We start from the raw sequence: 14,263 nt of genomic DNA, 5'->3' as shown, positions 1-14,263 counted from the left end.
AGCAGAAAATATTAATAACCAGCAATGCATGATTATCTGTCTTTTTGTTTTGAAAGAATGTCCTTGTTAGCACTGAATGCCATATATAATTGTGACTCTTTTAAACTATGCAAATATATTTATAGACATCACTGTCTCAAATTCAGAGGATTTTTGTGTCTAGTGTTCACAATGATGAGACTATGACCTCTGGTTTTCCTTTTTTTTTTTAAAGGCCCTGTGCAATGGTTGTACCTGACATTGAACTAATCTGTGAAATTATGTTGGTTGCTGAGGGATTTGTTGATGCACGCTTGTTAGCCAAGAAGTTTATTAGCTTGTATACTCTCTGTAGAGAACTTCTCTCCAAACAGGTAAGGGAGTTCCTTCGGACCTTCGGGCTTTACCAATGCTAATAAAATGGTGTTGGGCTGTAATCTCAATTTCATAACAAACTGAAAAGGTCTTATAGTGCATTAGAAAGCAAACAATTACTCAGTTTTATTCACAATGCTTGCAGAGAGAAGGCTTTCTCTGAAATAGAATACACCTTTTGACACCTTATTATATTCCTGGTAAATGTACATTTAAGATTGATATTTAAATACCTGAAGCAATTTTAAATAACAAAGACTTAGGGTTACTTTGAATTCCCTATATTTTGAAAGTAAAACCTCAAGTGTAAGGGGGAAAGATCCAAGAAATCAAAATTTATGCTTGATTAGACCATTGCAGTCTCACTGTGATACATTTCTGTGTTCAAACACACTTTGAGAGAAAATCAGCATATAAATAAATGCTTTTATGTTCTTATTTCAGTGTATACAAAGTGTTGTTGTTGTTGTTGTTGTTGTTGTTGTTGTTGTTCATTCATTCAGTTGTTTTCTACTCTTTGTGACTTCATGGACCAGCCCATGCCAGAGTTCCCTGTTGGCCATCACCACCCCCGGCTCCTTCAAAGTCAATCCACTTCAAGGATACCATCCATCCATCTTGCCCTTGGTCGGCCCCTCTTCCTTTTTCCTTCCATTTTCCCCAGCATAGTTGTCTTCTCTAAGCTTTCCTTTCTTCTCATGATGTGGCCAAAGTACTTCATCTTGTTATCTACTATTCTTCCCTCCAATGAGCAGTCAGGCTTTTTTTCTTGAAGTTTGGACTTGTTGGATCTTCTCGCTGTCCAAGGCACTCTCAGCACTTTCTTCCAACACCATAGTTCAAAAGCATCTATCTTCCTTTGCTCAGCCTTCCCTACGGTCCACCTCTCACATCAGTAGGTCACTACGGGGAATACCATTGCTTTAACTATGCGGATCCTCGTTGCCAGTGTGATGTCTCTATTCTTCACTATTTTATCAAGCTTGATCATGTACAGTTTTGAAGGCATCCTTGGAGGAATATTCTTCTTTTCAAGATCATAACTTATCTCATCCCTAAGGTAAAGGTAATGATTTTCCGTTGACGTTAAGTTCAGTCATGTCCAACTCTGGGGATTGGTGCTCATTTCCATTTCTAAGCCGAAGAGCCAGCATTGCCTGTAGACGCCTCCAAGGTCATATGGCCGGCATGACTGTATGGAGCTCCTTACTTCCTCTTTACTGAAGCAAGAATTACATCTATAGCAGCAACAGTGAAAGAGAACAGAATAAAATTGGTCCACACATTGTAAAAATGCAGTACCCTTTAAAATTTTCTATGTAATTGCATTATAGGATCACTATGACTGGGGCCTTCGAGCGGTTAAGTCTGTCTTGGTAGTTGCTGGTTCTCTGAAGCGAGGAGACAAGACCAGACCCGAAGATCAGGTATGTACAGTAATATTCATCTGCGGTTCATAAATATGCATCCTGCAATTTAATTCTCCAGCTTTGTTTTTAATCCTAAAAGTGTATCTGTTCAAATAAATCTTCATTTTTGCTCATTAGTCAGTAATGTTTCTTTAAATGCTTATGAGCTTTCTGTAGAAGCATATGCTTTTCTCTTATTTTAAAAAAAATATTTCGGAGCTTCCCATAGAAGTAAATGCGTCTGTGTTACCTTTTAAAAGCATTCAGAAACAGTTGATTGAAAGCCCTGCTATTATGATAATATGTGGCTTACTGTCCTTTTCCAGGTACTTATGCGAGCCTTGAGGGACTTCAACTTGCCCAAGATAGTGACAGACGATGTCCCTGTTTTCATGGGTTTGATCAGTGACCTGTTTCCAGCTCTGGACGTTCCAAGGAAGAGGGACCTTCAGTTCGAACAGATGGTTAAACAATCCACCCTGGAGCTTCACTTGCAGCCCGAGGAGAGCTTTATTCTCAAAGTAAAACAATTCATTGCCTTTAATTACGCCCCTTAAGCATTTCAATCAAAATAACTGCAGACAGATGGAAATGAATGTGAAGGTTATTCTTATTTAAAATACTCCAGTATTCCTATTGTGACTTGAAAGTGTAGGTAATTCAATAACAGTCCTACAAGTATGCAGACCATTTTCATAAGCAAAGGTCCATATTTCAATAAAAGCATGCAGCAGATATTTATCTAAAAACAAAGGGGAGTGTTCTGCCATTACTTTGCATTACTAATAATTTTTTTCACACACAGACACCTTGCCAGGAAAGTCTGGCAAAGTAATTCAAATTATATACTTTAAAACCATTAATTGCACTTTTTAAGCTTTAGAACCACATTGCTCTTTTAGTTTTTCTTCATGCTTGTTCCTAAAACATTGTAAAAGATGCAGATTTTAGCCTCCGTTTGCCATTCCTGTCAACGTTAGTGAAAGCTGTTGTCAGTGCTTCGTTCAGTGTAACTAGCTAAAGGCGTACAAACTGTTACGAAATAATGACACTTTACTTTCATTTCTTGATATCCATTCATATAATTTCATGTGTGATTGCGATTATGACCTCATGTTATTATCATTTTTATGCCTACGTATTATTTATTTTATGTGCGGTAGTTCAGAGTGCTTTGTGAGCTGCCCTGAGTCCCTTCGGTGGCAGGGTACAAATAACATTTATTATTTATTATTGTTAATTCAAAACAGTAGGCGCAAAAACTGGGTGAAAAAGTTGTGTGAAACTTGTATGCCTTCTTCAGGTTACTCAATTTGAAGATATTTGAGGAAAGTAGTGCTTTTGTTTCCTGACTAAAGGAGCAGGGGCCACTGCTAGGTGAGAAAGTAATTAGTGTCTTAATGTCAATGGGAGGACAAGGAAGGAAAATCACCACCTGTATATTAATTCTGTTTGGCAGGTCGTTCAGCTTGAGGAGCTCCTGGCAGTGCGTCATTCTGTCTTTGTAGTGGGAAATGCAGGCACAGGGAAGAGCAAGGTATGACATATACCCATGTTACTTTTTTTTCAAGTGTTTCAAGAAGCATTTTACATGGGGAAATTATCTTCCATGAGTTTCACTCCAGCCAAACCCATACTCCCTAGGTTAAAATTGAACCCACAACTATTTCTCAGCTATTTCTGACATTGGGAATTTTTTTTATCATTTTAAACATATAGAACATAAAATGCAAACATTAATCTGTTGGGAAAATGTTAAGTATTGGTGTAGCTTTTATTTAAAACTGAAAATATAGTCTCTGTTGAAACAGCCTAGCATACTCTAAATCTGATATCCATGGTGATTATATTTAGGATACATGCATTCTGTAGGTCAAAGTATATGCTGTGTTATAGTGTGAAGCTAGACATCTCTTTTTATGTTCAAGTATGTGTATTCAGTTCAACAACAACCCTATTGCAGTTGGACAAGAAGGCGATTAGAGATAAAATCTTTGAGATGGTTGCATCTGACAACTTGTGGGCTTGTAAACAGCAGGGTTTCACTACTTAATATTCCCTAATAAAGAGTAACCAATATTGCCAACAATATCTTCAAGAGTTAAAGTCTGTAGTCCTCAGGAAAGTATTTACAGCCCTGCGCTTCCAGACAATGCCATCAGCCTGGCTAGAGGGGAGATATAGAGGGGTCCCACATGCTCAAAGACTTTGTATTTGTGAGTGGGGGGGGGGGGGAGAAGATTTAATACACTATCTGCTACATTGCCGTTAGAAGCAATCTCCTGGGAGTCCATCCGGAAGAAAGGACAGCATGGCAGCAGTCAGCAGTTGCCTGTGACCTGTTAGTGGATTATTCAAAAAATATAACATTAAAGGTTGCCACATTTGCAGTTGCAGCCCAAAAATATCAGAACTAAATTTGTAAAGTCCACAGCAAAGGCTAGAAATGGAAATGGAAACAGTTTGGGATAATACAAATCAGATTTTGTTATTGTTATCATGTCTGTGGGGATTTTCACGGCTATTGTAATTTGAAACAGCTAGTTTAGGGAACAAGTTTTAATGTTTATATTGGAAAGTGTATACTGTACTTTTTAAAGCTGTATATTATTTGATGTCCTAGCCTATGGCTAGTACAATAAACAACTCCTTCATTCACTCGTATTCAGTTCAGCATAGATTGAGACTGGAATAATAAAGGGAGATTTTATCATCCCACTCTCAGTTTTTGTCTGCCATGGCATGGCTCTCGTTTTTTTTTAAAAAGGCAGGCAGGCAGACAGGAAGGCAGGCAGGAAGGCATTGACATTAATGGAGGATTTTGGGCAGTTTTATCAGTAATGTAGGGAGTGGAAGCATCTCTGAAAAAAATACCTGATTGAATGGTTTAAACCTTCTCAACCATGATTGTCGAACCCATTTGCATCAGGGCTGCAGAGCCTTAGAGTTTAAAAAAAAGTTGCATTTGGTTGTGCAGTATGCATTTCATGCAGTGTGCTATTTGGCACTATGTTTGTCAGTATCCTATTATTCCTGCTCCATCTGTAAAGCTTAAGAAAAGTCAGATATTTTCCATAATGTATGACAGAGCTATTGTCCACTTTATTAGAAACTTTCTTTTTTTTTTGTCTTGGGGAAATTTCTGATAAAAGAGGTTCACAATTTTTAAAACACCACAAACAATGATGCAATAATAATATTATAATAACTTTATTTGTATACCCCACCTCCATCTCCCCATAGGGACTCAGGGTGGCTTACATGGGGCCAAGCCTGAACAACACAGTTAAAAAGTAACATAATAAAATGCAAAACAGCAATATAACAAAATAAAACAAGAACATCATAACAATGTATATAAAAGGAATTGAAACCAACGACCAGTAAACAAATTCAGTTTACTTTCTAGCTAGAGTTCAGACTTGATTTTCTCAAAGACTCATGCATTGTTATCTTAGTGATCCATAATTATTGTGGAAGTTGTGTGTGTACATATAGAAAGGAAAAGAGTACTACTATATATTAGGATTTAGAAATATTATTTATTTATTTATTATTTCACATATTTGTATCCCACTCTTCTCGCTCTAAAAGGCAGCCTTTCACCAGGCAGCAATTCAATGCCAATACATATAAATAATAAATATAAACAAATACAATTAAATCCATACAATTAAACATTAATTATTAAAACATCAATTAAAATCACATAATTCAGATTGTAGTCCCACAGCCATGTTTTAACCTTCTTCCTGAAAGACGGGAATAATATAGATTTGTGGGAGACAGTTGTAGTGAGAAAGTCTATTGAACATAATTCGCGGTGCTAAGTGTTCCTTCAAGCCTCCAAAATAAGAAAAGCTCTGCAATCCTATACTTTAGGGAAAGACTCGACTAAGAAGTGTTTATGATAAAATTGGCATGGTTTCCAAGAGACCAAGTATGAAACTTGATCGTTAACAAGCTCCCCACCATGCCTTTTGTTCATCAGATTCTGAAAACACTGAACAGGACTTATGTGAACATGAAACAGAAGCCTGTATGGAATGACTTGAACCCAAAAGCTGTGACTACTGATGAACTCTTTGGTTTTATACATCATGCAACCCGAGAATGGAAAGATGGTAAGTGGGAAATGTATTTATATTTTTGGCAATGATATTTTATATAATCTCCATCATTCCCTACAGTTTCTGAAACTTCTCCCTTTTTTACTGTGTTATCTATATATATAAATTTCCTACTGGCGTCCAACGGGGAAGCAAAACTCTAAAACCCCTCCACAAAACTCTACCAAAATTGCCATGCCCCAAGGACAACCCACTAGGTACAAACTAATCCACTCAGAAATCAAAACCACACAACAACAACCACAAAAAAACGGGAAAGCAACTGAGCATGCGCACTGGCGCAAACTCTCCGACGCGCGCGCACATATGGCCCCTCACCCTCCCCCCCCGGCGGAGCACACACACACACACACGCGTGCGCGCCCCCTCACCCCCCGGCACATACACGTACGCGCGCGCCCCCCTCATCCCCCCTGCGTGGCACACACGCGCGCGCGCACACCCCCCTCACCCCCCTGCGCGGCACACACACACACACACACACACACGCACCCCCCTCACCCCCGGCGCAGTACACACACACGCGCGCGCCCTCACCCCCCCCCCCCCCGTGCGGCACCCCTTCTAAACCCATCCCCCCTCCCCTCCTCCCTCTTACCCCTCACATTACCTCCAAGCCCTGCCCCCTTCTAAACCCATCCCCCCTCCCCTCCTCCCTCTTACCCCTCACGTTACCTCCAAGCCCGCCCCCTTCTAAACCCATCCCCCTCCCCTCCTCCCTCTTACCCCTCACGTTACCTCCAAGCCCCGCCCCCTTCTAAACCCATCCCCCCTCCCCTCCTCCCTCTTACTCCTCACCTTACCTCCAAGCCACGCCCCCTTCTAAACCCATCCCCCCTCCCCTCCTCCCTCTTACCCCTCATGTTACCTCCAAGCCCCGCACCCTTCTAAACCCATCCCCCTCCCCTCCTCCCTCTTACCCCTCACCTTACCTCCAAGCCACACCCCCTTCTAAACCCATCCCCCCTCCCCTCCTCCCTCTTACCCCTCACCTTACCTCCAAGCCACGCCCCCTTCTAAACCCATCCCCCATCCCCTCCTCCCTCTTACCCCTCACCTTACCTCCAAGCCACGCCCCCTTCTAATCTGTGAAGGAAGAAGGGAGAGAAAGAGGGAGGGAAAGAAAGAAGGAAGGAAGGAATGAGGTAGAAAAGGAAGAAAGGAAAGAGGAAGGGAAAGAAAAAAGGGGGAGGAAGGAAAGTTAGAGAAGGAAGAAGAGAAGGAAAGAAAAAAGGGAAAGAAGGAAGGAAAGAAGGAGCGAAGGAAGGGGGAAGATGTAGAGACAGAGCGAGGGAAGGAAAGAGAGAACGAAGAAAAGAGAGACTGCAGAAGAGAAAAAGGAAGAAGGAAGGAAAGAGGGAGGGAAGGAAGGGGATAAGATGTAGAGAAAGAAGGAGGGAAAGAAAGGAAGAAAGAGAGAAGGAAGAAAAGAGAGACAGTAGAAGAGAAAGAAAAAGGGGGAAGGAAGGAAAGCGATAGAGAAGGAAGGAAGGAGAGAAGGAAAGACGGGAAGGAAGGAAGGAAGGAAACAGGGAGTGAAGGAAGGAGGGAAAGAAGGGGAGATAGGGGGAAGGTTGGCCACAGCAACGCGTGGCGGGTACAGCTAGTACCTATATATGCAAGTAAATGACATAATGCAGACTCACGGTAACATTTCAGACTGCATATGAAACCTACTAGAAATATCTACTCTGTTTTTAAAAACTGGACATAGAAATATACCAGCTTATCTCTTTCCTGACATTATTATTTTTTCTTTGTGAAGCAGTTTGGCAATAAAACCCAAGACATTAATTGAAATAATATTTATAGTTGGTCACTTATTATCAGATAAACTTTGACCTATGACAGTCATCACCTGCCCTACTGAAATCTTGCTAATTCAGGGCCATGACTTCCTTGATGGAGTCTATTTACCTGTAATGCAGGTCCTTTCTTACATAATTCCACTTTATGGATTTTTTACAATGCGTAACGCCATCTCCTGATACATCCAAAGAATGACAGCCTCATTTTAGTCATCTTGGTTACTTTCAAGCTAGAGTTGAGACTTGGTTTTCTCACAGATAAATTCATTTTTATCTTAGTGGTCCATAGTATCTGCAGAACTCTCTTCCAGCGCCACATTTTAAATGAATTTATTTTCTTCTTATTAGCTTTCTTCACTGTCCAACTTTCACAGCTGTGCATACAGATCAGAAACATGCTGCTATAGAAATGTCTTACTCTTGTGTCCCTTTGGGGAGATAGGGCAGTATATAAATAAAGTTTATTATTGTATTACTATCTGTCTAGAGTTCCCTTGCTGTTAGAATATATGACAGGACCTCTAATGAAAACAGCCAATTATAGGCAGGTTCAGACAAGGGTAGATGAACTTTTAGATAGCCTGTTGATGTAAATAATGTATATCATATTTTGGGAACATGTCTTGAGAGAATGTCATTGCATACATAGAAATGCATGGATATGCCTGCTGAATTCTTGAGCTGAAAACTTGTGACTCTTACCATTTAAAAGTTATTTTGTTCAATGACATTCTGCATATATTTTCCAGGACTATTATCGTCTCTTTTGAGAGAGCAAGCTAATATTACCCATAGTTGGCCAAAGTGGATTGTCTTAGATGGGGACATAGATCCCATGTGGATTGAATCACTGAATACTGTTATGGATGATAATAAGGTGAAAATTTTGAAAAGTCAAAATTTTATTTCATGTTCATTTTCTAGTTTGTCTTCTAGTATGTTTTTTATTATAATAGCAGGGTAGTGTTTTCTCTAGTTTAGGTATTACTTTCACAAGTCCACAGCCATTTGAAATTTGGAGTGACATAGACCAAAAAATCAATTTCCCCAAACTCTCCTTTGTACCATTTTTGATCTTCCCAATCAGAAGGCATTGCTTAATTGCAATCTCCCACCTTTTTGTAATGCGGTAGTCCCACACATGCAGCAGTGAGTCTCAGACTCATGTGCTCTCCTCAGTATCAAACATAAACACTTTTCTATCCAGGTCTAGCAAGAACCAGAGGAGGAGACTGAAAATGCATCCATCAGCCTTTAAACATAATGTAGTTCATTAGGATTCCCCAAAATAGCCTATGTTGCTTCTTACACTCCGATGCCATGCTCTCTAAAAGAAAAAGAGAGACTGTGTGTGTGTGTGTGTGTGATTTTGTAAAATTGGAGGCTTCTTTAGCCAAGAAGAGCCCATTTCCCTCCCTACTTGCATTTTATATAAAGTAATTTCCACAAATCACTATCACCAAATTTTGTCAAATATATGTATGTGTCTCTTTTGATAATGGGAGTAAAGAATATCGATAATTGCACCCCTAGATAGGGAAAAGTCACCTGGAAACCCTGGTTTTGTTGCTGTGGGTTTGCTTGTTTGTTTTTGGGAGATCCCTCTGATGGGCTCCAAAGATTCTCAGTCCCATTTCTCAGATCAGTTTAAATTAACCCAATAGTTTCACTAATAAAAAAATGTGTTTTTCAAAGGGCAGTAAAGATGGCTACCAAAAATAAACACAGCTACTTTCTAAAGCACTTTGACACTTTAATGATGATGATAATGATATTGATAGTAAGGATGATAAGTGAGAATTGGTTAAAAAAAATCAGCTTCTGGGATATTGCATGAGAAATTCTAAAATCTGTTTCTGAGATTTGGCATGAAATGTTGCATGAGGCATGATAAGTGGGAGAGGGAAAGGAATGGAGGAGAGAGAAACCTGCCATATTTTAAGAAAGAGATGGGATGCAAACCCTTAATATGCAGGTATAAAAAGACTGGGGAAGTATTGAACCTCCTGAGATTTCTTTTACTCATTCTGTAGGTACTGCATATCAGTTTTCAATACTTTTTAATTTGATGTATTGAGGACCTTTTTATCATACAAGTTTGCAATTTTACACAGCTGTAAATACCATGGACAAATCTCAGGTTATGAATTGACTCAATCTTTGTTACTTCCCTAACAAGGCACCTTATAATGGTACCACATTTGAACATGTGTCTGCATGGTTTGCCTCAACACAAGAACTTTCATTTATTCATTGTTCAGCTTTAAGTTTCTTTGTGACCCATACTGGGGGGAAAATAAGTCGGTAACTAATTAAATAGATAAATCCTTAAAAATGAAGAGATGTTCTCAAGGTAGCAATTTTCTAATTCATTGTTAGAATGTGTGCACTAACTTTCAGTTACAATGTTCATGGTAGGTGCTGACTCTGGCCAGCAATGAACGGATTCCTCTAACTCCATCAATGAGGCTGCTGTTTGAGATACATCATTTGAAAACAGCTACTCCTGCTACAGTTTCTAGAGCAGGTATTTTATATGTGAACCCACAGGACCTTGGTTGGAATCCGTAAGTAATTTTTATTTTTATTTTTAAAGTAGCATAAAATCAAAGGGAACAATGCCATTCTGCTATCAGCTTTAGTGGGATGTACATAAAGGATTTTTTTTGCCTGTGTTTGTATTGCCAACTCTTGTAAGAAATAACCAGAACTTTTCACTTGGTTTGCTCATACAAACATAGATTATTACCTACTCAACAGAGCCCTCGGTGGCACAATGGGTTAAACCCTTGTGTCAGCAGAACCAAAGACAGACAGGTCTGTGGTTCAAATCTGGGAGGAGCACGGATGAACTCCCTCTGTCAGCTCCAGCTTCCCATGCGTGGACATGAGAGAAGCCTCCCACAGGGATGGTAAAACATCAAAGCATCCGGGCATCCCCTGGGCAAGGTCCTTGCAGATAGCCAATTCTCTCACACCAGAAGCGACTTGCAGTTTCTCAAGTCGCTCCTGACATAAAAAAAAAACCTACCCAAAATTTTGGGCCATATTTGAATGTCACAGTAAAACCAGACTTTGGGAACATATTGTTGAGAAATTCCCATCATCTCTAGCCAGCAATACCATGATTGTAATAAATTGTGGTTTATTGAGATGAAAACACTAGCTCCTGTTGAAACAAGCCAATTTCATAAACCGGTTTGAAATTGGCTTGTTTCAAACACATTATAGTCAGGATTAATCAGATCCTGCCAGGTTACACAATGCAATTAACCATGTTAATAAAAATGATCTGTAAAAATCATAGCTTTGTCAGAGGGGCAGGTAGAAGGAAGAGGTGTTACTTGTTTTTGTTGTGATGAGCTTGATGTCTCAATGCATCCTACACATGTTTTAGTTTGATGTCTCAATGCATCCTACACATGTTTTGACTGTATGAATGATGTTATTTAAATGACAATTGGAATACCTCCTGGTATATGTTTTTGGATTGTGTGATTTTAAGTAATTATTTAAGAGAGATGTATTTAAGGCATTGAATTGTGCCTTTGTTGTGAGCTTCTCTGAGCCCCTTCATGGTGATATAAAGGGTTTGGATATAAATGAGGCAAATAAATAAATAAATAAATTTGAATTGTTGATTTTGTAAGAAATTTAGTTTATGCCTAAGGCACCCCCAGTGGTGCAGTGAGTTAAAGTACTGAGCTGCTGAACTTGCTGACCAAAATGTTGTAGATTCGAATCCGGGGAGCAGCATGAACTCCCGCTGTTAGTCCCAGCTTCTGCCAACCTAACAGTTCGAAAACATGCAAATGTGAGTAGCTCAATAGGTACTGCTCCGGTAGGAAGGTAACAGCGCTCCATGAAGTTATGCTGGCGACATGACCTTGGAGGTGTCTATGAACAACACTGGCTCTTCAGCTTAGAAATGGAGATGAGCACCAACCCCCAGAGCCAGACACAACTGGACTTAATATCAGGGGAAACCTTTACCTTTACCTTAGTTGTTGCCTGTTGCAAACTTCCAGGCAACTGTATTCAAAACATTGGACAAACTCCTGCATGGCTCAATGCAGAGTAGTAGTTTCATATATGGAACTCTACAGGGGTTGTCCAGATATCTTAGTGATGGAGACATCACTAGATGCTTCTGCTATCCCCCAAATTCTCAGCAAAACACAGGGAAATCAAGGGATCCTTCAGTGCCTCTGTAGAAAATCTGGAGTAGGGCTTTTATTCCTATAGGAGAAAAAATATAATATGAACATCCACAGCAACCAAAAACAGAGTAAGGTTAACGTGCCACTGGCATATTCCCCTAACATAGTGGTTCTCAACCTGTGAGTCCCCAGGTTTTTTGGCCTACAACTCCCAGAAATCCCAGCCAGTTTATCAGCTGTAAAGATTTCTGGGAGTTGAAGGGCAAAACATCTGGGGACCCACAGGTTGAGAACCACTACCCTAACAGCTCGCCAACCATTACCTGCACAGCTTGTCCTGTGATGAAACTCATTACCAGAAAGTTTGTTACTCATTTATATCAGCTTCTCAGATTTCATCATACAAAAACAACCTATCAGAACATATTCAACTGGATGTTTTTCTGGATCATTAGTCAAACTGCAGCAAGGACCTTCTCTTTAGCAAGACCCAATCATGTGAAATAAACCAAACCCATACTGTGAAATACTTTGAAGATCTGGTGTCTCTATCTTTGAACTTTTGGTGTGGCTATATACATTTTTCTTTTTGATTGCATTCTTTAGTAGCTGGCTGACTTTTGTATACCAGGCCATGAAAGGCTTTTTTTTGTCACAACCAGCACTATTTATTTTGGTTTCTGCTTCTCTGATCCCTTATGTTAAAGGATTCTATGAAGGCAAATTGCAGATATTTTAATAGACTGGTATGTGCATGCATGCATTATGTATTTCTTTGTTTTTTATGGTTTTCAACAAGTCAAGATTTTTTCTGTAATTAGTTTTTGGTTGTACTACAAATCTTCATTTTTCCCCAGAAATAATTATCTTTATGCAGAGATAGTTTAACAGGACATTGCTGCTGGCCCAGAAAGTACAGTATCATTTCTGCTTGCTTTTAAGCCAATTGGACAATTGCTCCTGAACTGTGCAAATACTGAAAAAGGCCTCAACTCTGACAAAGTGGGTTTTTAATTAAATATTTTTATTTTTTATTTTTTTCAGCTATGTTGCAAGCTGGATAGAACAAAGGAGTAACCAATCTGAAAAGGCACATTTGACAATCCTGTTTGAAAAATATGTCTCCCTATGCTTGGATCAGCTCAGAACAAACTTTAAAACTATCACTCCCATTCCTGAGAATAGCATGGTGCAGGTATGATTTTAATTGTACAGACACTCAATGCAATCCTATTGGTGTGAATATACCAATGTAGGTATTAGCAGCAGAGGGGAAATGTCAATGAGCAAAATGAATGTGAAGGAAATCAGAAAATAAAGCCAATAGAATTTGTCTGCAGTCTGTTGCTGTTGCTATTGCTATGCAAGCATGAAAAAACTGAAATCACTGCTATAAATTTTGCATTTCATCACATTATCTGTGAAATCTAAGTCCCTCACATTTCGTGAGGCTTCCTCCCATAGATATATCTGATAGGATGAAATCATGTAATTGTGAGCCACTTTGAGTTCCTATGAAAGGCGTGGTAGAAATAAAGTGGAATAAATAAATAATCAAAAGAAGATTATGGGTAATTTGATATTTATTAAATATTGTTTGTGTTAGTATATATCACTGGGAGGTTTTTTTGTGAAAAAGTTGCTTCTGGTGTGAGAGAATTGGCTATCTGCAAGGACGTTGCCCAGGGGATGTCCAGATGTTTTATCACGTTTTATCATCCTGTGGGAGGCTTCCCTCATGTCCCCGCATAAGAAGCTGGAGCTGGTAGAGGGGAGCTCACCCCTCTCCCCGGATTCAAACATTCAACCTTTTGGTCAGCAGTCCTGCCGGCACAAGAGTTTAACATTGGGGCTGCATATATCATGGTATTTTAATGTCTAAGAAAATTGATGTCTTTAATGTTTTAAGCTAAACTGTTTGGAGGCAGAATAGGCGGGAAACCAATTAAAAAACAATATATGTGGAGAGATTTGTATGAAAAAGGTTATTCTAATATTTCATCTTCTAAATGCACCCTCATATGATGCTGAACTAGTGTGGCAATCAGAATAATTTATATAATTCAGAAGGCATAGTAGCTCGGTGGTTTGGGGTTTTTTTTTTCTGTGCCAGGAGCGACTTGAGAAACTGGTGTGGGAGAATGGACCATCTGCAACGACGTTGCCCAGGGGATGCCCAGATGTGTTGATGTTTTGCCATACTTGTGCGAGGTTTCTCTCATGTCCCTATATGGGGAGCTGGAGCTGACAAAGGAGGTCATCTAAGCTCTCCCTGGATTCAGATCTCCTACCTATCAGTCTTGAGTCCTTCCAGCACAAGGGTTTAACCCGTTTAATGTTTTTGTCAAAAATGGTTCTAAACTGATTCAAATCACCACAAAACATGATGCGCTCCCACAACC

At 39.6% G+C, this 14,263-nt stretch overlaps 1 protein-coding gene across 1 annotated transcript in view; it reads left to right on the top strand.

Moving 5' to 3' along the window:
* Nucleotides 1-14,263, top strand: part of DNAH11 (dynein axonemal heavy chain 11) — a 180,998-nt gene that overhangs the window by 72,918 nt on the left and 93,817 nt on the right. The window contains exons 36-43 of the mRNA XM_060782106.2: nt 215-353; nt 1,689-1,781; nt 2,090-2,284; nt 3,223-3,300; nt 5,755-5,887; nt 8,451-8,578; nt 10,120-10,268; nt 12,906-13,056. Of these exons, the coding sequence (XP_060638089.2) occupies nt 215-353; nt 1,689-1,781; nt 2,090-2,284; nt 3,223-3,300; nt 5,755-5,887; nt 8,451-8,578; nt 10,120-10,268; nt 12,906-13,056 (1,066 nt within the window). The remainder of the gene's footprint in view (nt 1-214; nt 354-1,688; nt 1,782-2,089; nt 2,285-3,222; nt 3,301-5,754; nt 5,888-8,450; nt 8,579-10,119; nt 10,269-12,905; nt 13,057-14,263) is intronic.

Source organism: Anolis sagrei, chromosome 6, assembly GCF_037176765.1.
Source record: "Anolis sagrei isolate rAnoSag1 chromosome 6, rAnoSag1.mat, whole genome shotgun sequence".
NCBI lineage: Eukaryota > Metazoa > Chordata > Lepidosauria > Squamata > Dactyloidae > Anolis > Anolis sagrei.
Note: the sequence above shows the minus strand (reverse complement) of the source record. Positions and strands in the feature narration are given on the sequence as shown.